Consider the following 8,191-nt stretch of genomic DNA (forward strand, 5'->3'; position numbering starts at 1 on the left):
GAAATGAGGCCATGTGGCCCCATCCCAGGATGTCGGAGCACAGAGGGACGCTCAAGATCAGTTTCTGCATGGCTGAGGAGCACCGGCCTGTTTCCACCCTCGGTTCTTTCAGTAGCCTGGTGCAGGGGGAATAAGGCGTCTCTCTGGGCAGCTCTGCTGGCTGTTGAGAGATTTGGGCTGTTTGCAAAGGAGCTTTGGATCCCAGGAGAGCTGCAGGTGGGCAGCAGGCAGCCGAGGTGGCAGCAGAGCTGTGCGTGCTGCACTTAACTCTGCTCCTGGTTTTCTTCATCGTTGTTTCCCAAGAAGTTGGTGCAGCTCTGGGACGTTCAGTCATGGTGGTTTCTTCCCCAAGTTCCTCCTCTTCTGCTCAGTTCTGTGCCAACAGGGGAGATTTCAGATTGGCTGAAGGGCTTCCTGAGTTGTGGATGAGCTGCTGTGCTTTCCCTCTGTGAGTCTCCAATGTTTTGTGCTGGCTTGGTTTTCACACAATGGCCTCAGCTGACCCTCAGGATCACCTCATTTCATCCCCGCTGTGTGCAGGGCCACCAACCAGCAGCCCGGGCTGCCCAGAGCCACATCCAGCCTGGCCTTGAATGCCTCCATTCCAGCCTCCCCATTGAATGCCCTGGGCATCCACAGCCTCCTTGGGCAGCCTGTTCCAGTGCATCACCACCCTCTGTGCGAGGAACTTCCTCCTAATATCCAGCCTAAACCTCCCTGTCTCAGTTTGACACCATTCCCCCTCGTCCTGTCGCTGTCAGCCCATGTCAGCAGCCGTTTCCCCTCCTGTTTATACACTCCCTTTGAGGACTGGATGGCCGCAGTGCCTTCTCCCCACAGCCTTCTCCTCTCCAACCTGAACGAGCCCATCTCCCTCAGCCTCCCTTCCCAGGAGAGGTGCTCAGCCTGCTGCTCGCCTTTGGGAACCCATCCCAACGCTTCTGCGTCCTTCTTGTGCCAGAGGCGCTGATCGCAGCCCTCTGATCACAGCCCACCTCAATCCATCAAACAGCCCATCCTCCCAGTGCCCAATGCAGAGGGCAGGATGTGGTCAGGGTCCACGTGGAGGCTTTGCAGAGCTCCAGGTAGGTGACATCCACCTATCTGATGCCCTCAGTCCATCGCAGAAGGCTGCCAGGTGGGTCAGGCAAGGTCTGCCCCTCAGCGCTGCACGTCTCTCATCTCCTGTGTGCCTCAACGTGGCAACCATGAGGAGCTGCTCCACAATCCTCCCTGCACTCAGGTGAGGCTCACCAGCAGGTTAGGACTGCAGGGTGGGGGGGGCACGCTGCTGCCTCTTGGCCCCCTGCCCCCCCCCACCAGCACCCCAAGGTTCTGCAGGCTTCAGTGGCTCGTGCTGCGCACGGCGTGTCCTAAAGGAGGAGGCAGATGGGGACGGTGCGTGAGGAGTGGGCTTTCTGCCCTCAGGCATGGGCTGGGCGCTGCCCACTTGGCGTGAGGAGCTTGTTGGACATCTGGTGTTGGATTGTTGTCGTGTTCCTCTGTGCTGGGTGTCACCCCGAGGTCTGCAGGAGCTGCAGTTGCAGAATGGAAGGCGTTGGGTGGCGCCTGAGCTGCCGTCCTCCATCGAGAGCAGGAATTGGTGGAGGCGCCTTCCCCCGTCATGACGGTTGTTAGAAACGATTCCTTCTTTAGCCTCCCAGCACAACTGAGCGTGCACACGTGTAGCGTGTTAATTAATTGCTGAGCTTGGAAGTCGTTAGTGAGCCCGGGGGCCTTTGGGGATGGTGGGATGGAGGAGCAGACAGGCCGATGTCGCAGCCGTGGCGAAGCAGCCGACCCAAAGCACGAAGCTTCCCTCGGTGCAGCTGTGCTCTGTTCTTCCCCCCGGAAGCTTTTCGAAGTCGAATGCACGAAGCCCAAGGAGGCTGTGGATGCCCAGGGCATTCAGTGGGGAGGCTGGAATGGAGGCATTCAAGGCACGAAGCGATGAGCGCAGGGCGGTGGGGAGGCGGCAGTGGGGGGGGGTGGAATCCACACCTGGGGAATCATGGCAGCAAAATGCGCTGTGCTGTCGCTTTGCAGAGCGGTGGTGGAGGCCGTGCATCGCCTGGATCTCATCCTCGGCAACAAGGCAGCGTACCAGGAGGTGTTCAAGCCCGAGAACATCAGCCTGAGGAACAAGTAGGTTGGGCAGGGAGCTCGGGGTGGTGCTGTGTGGGGCTGCCGTGGCTGAAGGCGCCGTTCCCTGCTGTCTGCCAGGCTGCGGGAGCTGTGTGTGAAGCTGATGTTCTTGCATCCCGTGGATTATGGCAGAAAAGCGGAAGAGCTGCTCTGGAGAAAGGTTTACTATGAAGTTATCCAACTCATCAAGACGAATAAGAAGGCAGGTATCGCGGGGTGGGGTGGGCAGCCGGCCGGGCCGTGGGGTCAGGCTGAGCAAGAGGTTCCTCTGCTTGGAGATGTGTCGTCTGAGCACCAAGTGCTGCTGGGTGCGAGCGGAGCTGACAGCTGAGTTCTCACAGAAGCACAGATGTCAGGGATTGGGAGGGATGTGGAAAGCTCACCCGGCCCAACGTGGCAGCAGCACCCGGACCGGGGCACCCAGAACGCATCCAGGTGGTTGGGAACCTCCAGAGGAGACCCTGCCACCCCTCTGGGAACTCAGTGCCGTCCCCCTTGCTGTGAAGGGCTTCTCTCTCACGCTGATGCAGACCTCCCAGCAGGCACCCACTGCCCCTGTGCTGCCATCAGGTGTCACTGAGGAGAGCCCGGCTCCTCCTGGCACTCAGCCTTCATAGGTCGTGAGTTCCCCCTTCCACCTGCAGCCTCTCCTCAGCACGGCGCTGCTCTGCTCCCTTCCCCATCTCTGGGGCTCTGTGCCAGGCTCTCCAGCCGTTCCTTGCTGCAGTTTCCTTCAGCTGAGGGCAGTAACTCCTCACAATCCCTGGGATGGTTTCATTGCGGAGCGCATCCCGCCGTGACGCGCCTTCTGCCTTCCCAAATTCACAAGGCACGTTTCCTATGTAAAACGAGTGCCAAGATGGCTTTGCCAGCACAGATTCCTTTTTTCCCCTGGCACTGATGGCACAGAAAAACTCCCTCTCCCCGTTGTGTGAGGCAGCAGCGATCTGATGGTGGGGACGCCATTCCAACCAGTCTCCAAGTCCAACCAGTCTCCAGGCTCCAACCAGTCACTTCTGCTGTTCATTTCTTACTTTGTCACTGCAGGCATCTCTTCTTAGAAACGCAGCAGATAAAGCGCAGCCCAGCAGGGGAGGCGCGCTGAGGGGTCGCAGCAGAGCTGCCTGCTGTCTCACCTCCTCCTCAGCACAACTCGGGTTCCCAGCTGCATTATTCCTCCCCCCGCTGACCCCTCCTGGCTTCTCTGTCCCGCAGCACATCCACAGCCGCAGCGCCCTGGAGTGCGCCTACCGCACTCACCTGGTGGCCGGCATCGGGTTCTACCAGCACCTGCTGCTCTACATCCAGTCCCACTACCAGCTGGAGCTGCAGTGCTGCATCGACTGGACGCACGTGACGGACCCGCTGATGGGTGGGTGCTCGTGGGCAGCGGCTTGGTGGGGTGGATGGGGTGGGATGGGGGCTTTAAAGCCGTCCGGTTCCGACCTCTGCTGCTGGCAGGACCAGCTCTAGCTGGACCAGACTGCTCACAGCCCCATCCTGCCAACCTTGAGCACTTCCAAGGAGGGGGACAACCTGACCCGTGATCTCCCCGCTCTCGCAGTAAAGCATTTGTCCTTGATATCTACTCTAAATCTACCCTCTTCCAGTTTAAAACCATTTCCCCCATCCTGTCGCTGCATGCCCCTATCAAAAGTCCCCTCCCCAGCTTTCCTGTCGGCCCCCTCCAGGTCCTGGCAGGGCTCTAAGGTCCCTGCAGAGCTTTCCCTTGTGCAGCTCAGCCTGTCCCCATGGGGGTGATGCTCCATCCTCACCTCCGTGGGGCTCCTCTGGGCCCGCTCTGACAGCTTGGTGTCCTCGTGGTGCTGGGGCTCAGAGCTGGGCGCAGTGCTGCCTGCGGGGACTTGGGAGAGCAGAGCAGAGCAGAGGGGCAGATTCCCCTCACTCTGCTTCCTTCAATGCAGCCCGAGATCCAGCCAGCTTTCTGGGCTGGGAGCACGCACTGCTGGCTCACTCTGTGTCTTCCATCCACCAACACCCCCAAACCCTTCTCAGGGCAGCTCTCTGTGCCTGGCGCTGCCCTGACCCAAGCGCTGCGCTTGGCCTTGCTGAGCTCCGTGAGGTTGGCACGTGCCCAGCTCTGCAGCCTGCCCACCTCTGCACGGCGTCCCTTCCTCTGCCGTGTGGCTGCACAGCTCTGCTTGCTGTCACTGCAGATTGCTGAGGGTGCATCCGACCCCTCCGTGTCACCTGCAGAGGAATTCAGTGACACCGATGGCAGCTCTGTGCACAGCCCCACTCAGGTCCTGCCCTGGGCTGGCCAGTCCACTGCAGCATCCACAGGATGACCTTTTCATTCTGTATTTCTTAGAACAGACTGAGAGAACCTCTGGAGGTCCGGAGGGAAGGGTTTGATGTGGCAGCCGTAGCTGGGGGTCAGGAGGAGCGCTCGTGGCTGCATGGAGTTCATGAGGACGGGTGGCTGTGCTGCTGGGGGGTGGCTGCTCACTGCTCAAGATCAGCTCTGCAGGCAAACAGGGCTCCTCGTGCTGCTGGCATCCTTTGTGTCTTGGATGTGAGGAGGTGAGGGAGCTCCTGTAAGAGAGCAGGCTGTGTCTCAGCAGGGGATGTTTGGTGGCTGGTTGCAACTCTGCGCCTGGTGCAGCACAGAAGACAAATAGGTAACGCGATCAATAAGGTGTGACATCGTGCATCCAGACAAGATGGGTGGCTTTCACTCCCACTCCTCCAACCGAAGCCAAGAGGAAGGAGCTCTGGCTGTGTGCTGATTGGGATGCCTCCCTCTGGGGTTCCTGGGGAGAGATTTCTGTCCTCCAGGAGCTGGAGCAGCAGGCAGCAGCAGGGCTGAGCCTCAGTGCCTCCTTGGTGCCGACCTGGCTGCTCTCCTTTCTCTGGAGGTGGCTGCAGCAGCGCTGTACCATCAAGGCTTCTATGTTTTTCTTCTTCCTTCTTTCCCAATCCCAAATCCCGATCCCAACCTGAATACATAAAATCTGCTCCCACTGTTGGTGGTGGGGACGCCAGCTCTCCTCCAGATTCTCTCCTCCAAATTCCTCGTTAGCCACGCTGATGTCGTCAACCTCTCTCCAGGCACAATTAGCATGTGCTCAGCGCTGTGCTAGTCTGCTTTTGGGCAGGAGCTGGCTGTTGTTCTCCCATCTCAACGCAGGCAGCCGCCAGCAGCACGATCTGAGCAGATCTTTGGTCACCCAGCGCCACGTTGGGTGTCTCAGGAGATCTTTGGTCAGCCAGTGACGCATGGGGTGTCCCAGGCAGCAGTGTGGGCCCCTCGTGTGCCGTTCCAGCTGCCTTTTCCCCAGTGCTGTGCGTGACTTCGTGTTTCTCCCACTCGTAGGCTGCAAGAAACCCGTGTCTGCGTCGGAGAAGGAGATGGAGTGGGCGCAGATGGCGTGCCACCGATGCCTGGTTTACCTGGGGGATCTGGGTAAGAGAGCATCGTCTGGTGAGGGAACCCTGGTGTGCAGGAAGAGTGGGCACAGTGCTGGGCTCCCCCCGGCTGCTGGGGTTCTGTCAGATGCGTTTGTTGGTGACAGAAGGGGCAGCTGAGCTGCAGATGGCAGAAGTGCCGGGTTTGCGCTGCACGCAGCTGTGGCACCGTGGGTGCTGAGGACCGCAAGCCTTTCCTTTCCTTCAGTGCTGTTTGTTTGGATGGCGTGTGGTGCAGGATGGCTGCAGAGGCAGAGATGTTTTGTATTGGGCCACCACAGAGCCGTGGGTTGCGTCCTCGTGTGGGGCTGCGTGTCACCCTTGTGATGGCACAGCTGCCGTCCCACCGCCTCCGAGGTGTGTGAGTGTGTTGGGGTGCGGAGACAGGAAGGAAATATCTGTCAGAGAAACCAATCAGGCCTTGGAAGCGTGTCATGGTGCAGGGCCTCCAAGCTCCTGGAGCTGCTTGGCACCATGGAGTGTGGACCAGCCTGAGAACCTGCTGCAAATCAATGTTGAGGGGAGGTGGGAAGGGCGATGTACCGGCTGGAGGGAGGGGAGTGTGCTCAGCTCGTGGCTGCTGCCAGCGGGGCTCTGCAGGGTGCAGAGCGGTTTCCCATCCTGTCTGTGCACCAAGGGTCGGAGTAAAGCTGCTGGGTGTTGTGCTGCTGTCAGTCTGGAGGGAAACTGCACTCCTCTCTGGAAGGGCGGGAGGGGGGGGGAAAGGAAGAGGAGGGAAAGGAGAGGAAGAGAGGGGAAAGGAGGGGAAGGGCAGGGAAGGAAAGGGAAAGGAGGGGAAGGGAAGGGAGGGAAAGGAGGGAAAGGGAAAAGAGGGGAGGAGAAAAGAAGGGAAAGGAGGGGAGGGGAAGAGAAGGGAAAGGAGGGGAGGGGAAGAGAAGGGAAAGGAGGGGAAGGGCAGGAGGGAAAGGAGGGGAGGGGAAGGGAAAGGAGGGGAGGGGAAGGGAAAGGAGGGGAAGGGAAGGGAGGGAAAGGAGGGAAAGGGCAGGAGGGGCAAGGAGGGGAAGGGAAGGAAAAGAAGGGGAAGGAGGGGAGGGGAAGGAAAAGAAGGGGAAGGAGGGGAAGGAAAGGGAAGGAAAGGAGGGGAAGGGCAGGGAATGGAGGGGAAGGGCAGAAGGGAAAGGAGGGGAGGGGAAGGGAAGGGAAAGGAGGAGAAGGAAAGGGAAGGAAAGGAGGGGAAGGGCAGGGAATGGAGGCGAAGGGCAGAAGGGAAAGGAGGGGAAGAGCAGGAGGGAAAGGAGGGGAGGGGAAGGGAAGGCGCCGTGCTCCGCTCTGAGCTGTGCTCTGCTTGCAGCCCGCTACCAGAACGAGCTGGCAGGTGTGGACACGGAGCTGCTGGCCGAGCGCTTCTACTACCAGGCGCTGTCTGTCGCGCCGCAGATCGGTGAGTTGTCCTCGCGTTCTGCCTCCCACGTCGCACTGATGGCATTCACCTCCCTCGTTGTGCCCCCCACCCTGCCGCCCCTTCCCAATCCTTCTCCTGTGGATGATCCGAAGGTGGATGTGGTTCCCCAAAGCCGTTTTCTCTGCGCTGCCTTGGCGGTTGGGTCGGGCTGATCCCGGCCCAGTGTTCAGCACAGTGAGCTGAGATGGAGCTGTTGGGTGCTGATGAGATGATGTCTGTGCCAAGAAAAAGCAGCACGACGGAGCCGAGGCTGCGCCGTTATGAATTAAGAGGAAGAGGAATTGTTTGTTCCGATTTCTTAGGCAGGAAGGTGTGAAACACAACACAGGGAAAAGGATCGAGCCGTCCAGACCTTTGTTCTGCAGCTTTAGGGCTCGAGGATTGCTGATGCTGCCGGCTTCCCTCCTGTGTGGAGGGGGGGATCTGGAGGATTCTGGTTAATGATTCCGGTTAATTTTGCCCTCTCTTTTGTGGCAGGCATGCCCTTCAATCAGCTGGGGACGCTGGCTGGGAGCAAATACTACAACGTGGATGCCACGTACTGCTACTTACGCTGGTGAGTGTCTCTTAGGCTGTGGGGCACAAATCTGGAAGGTGTCTAAAAGCTGGAGGCGAAGCTGTGGTGCTGCCTGGAGTGGGGCTGGGAGGCAGCAGGACCTGAGGACCCCGACGCGTCCCAATGGCAGCACCGCACGCCTGTCTTTGTGTTTAGCTGTGCAAACGTGAGCAGTTTTGTGGCAGAGTGACCCTCAATGCCTTCTGCTTCCCAATCCCAGCATTCAATCTGAAGTGTCCTTCGAAGGCGCCTCCGGGAACCTGAAGCGGCTCTACGACAAAGCGGCCAAAATGTACCAGCAGCTGAAGAAGTGTGAGAGCAGGAAGCTGTCGCCCAGCAGGAAGCGGTAGGAGGGCAGGGCAGGGCAGAGCTTTGGCTGCGGGCTGGGAAGCACTCAGTCACCCAGGCCAGGCGGTGAGCGCCGCCCAAACGCGGCTGTGCCCAGTTCAGATCCTCTGCTGTTGGGCTGCGGTTCGTAGGAAGGCGGAGAGCTGCCTTGGTTTGAGGTTGGGGTGCTTCTCGCTGCCTCCTGGAGCTGCTGGTTCTCCAGGGGGGTTCCTGTGGCCAAAAGAAGAAGGGGGGGTGGTGGGTCTCTGTGGGTCTCTGTGGGTCTCTGTGGGTCTCTGTGGGTCTCTGTG

At 59.7% G+C, this 8,191-nt stretch overlaps 1 protein-coding gene across 1 annotated transcript in view; it reads left to right on the forward strand.

Annotated features, from left to right (window-relative positions):
• The first annotated feature begins 6 nt into the window (after positions 1-6).
• SMG5 (SMG5 nonsense mediated mRNA decay factor) overlaps positions 7-8,191 on the forward strand; it is a 13,111-nt gene continuing 4,926 nt past the window's right edge. Inside the window, exons 1-8 of the mRNA XM_042820230.1 lie at positions 7-448; positions 2,047-2,145; positions 2,224-2,347; positions 3,361-3,517; positions 5,483-5,572; positions 6,887-6,976; positions 7,475-7,553; positions 7,774-7,899. Coding sequence (XP_042676164.1) covers positions 333-448; positions 2,047-2,145; positions 2,224-2,347; positions 3,361-3,517; positions 5,483-5,572; positions 6,887-6,976; positions 7,475-7,553; positions 7,774-7,899 — 881 coding nt within the window. The 5' untranslated portion in view covers positions 7-332. The remainder of the gene's footprint in view (positions 449-2,046; positions 2,146-2,223; positions 2,348-3,360; positions 3,518-5,482; positions 5,573-6,886; positions 6,977-7,474; positions 7,554-7,773; positions 7,900-8,191) is intronic.

This window comes from Centrocercus urophasianus, unplaced genomic scaffold, assembly GCF_019232065.1.
Source record: "Centrocercus urophasianus isolate 14NV4802_14NV808 unplaced genomic scaffold, USGS_Curo_1.0 seq_187, whole genome shotgun sequence".
NCBI lineage: Eukaryota > Metazoa > Chordata > Aves > Galliformes > Phasianidae > Centrocercus > Centrocercus urophasianus.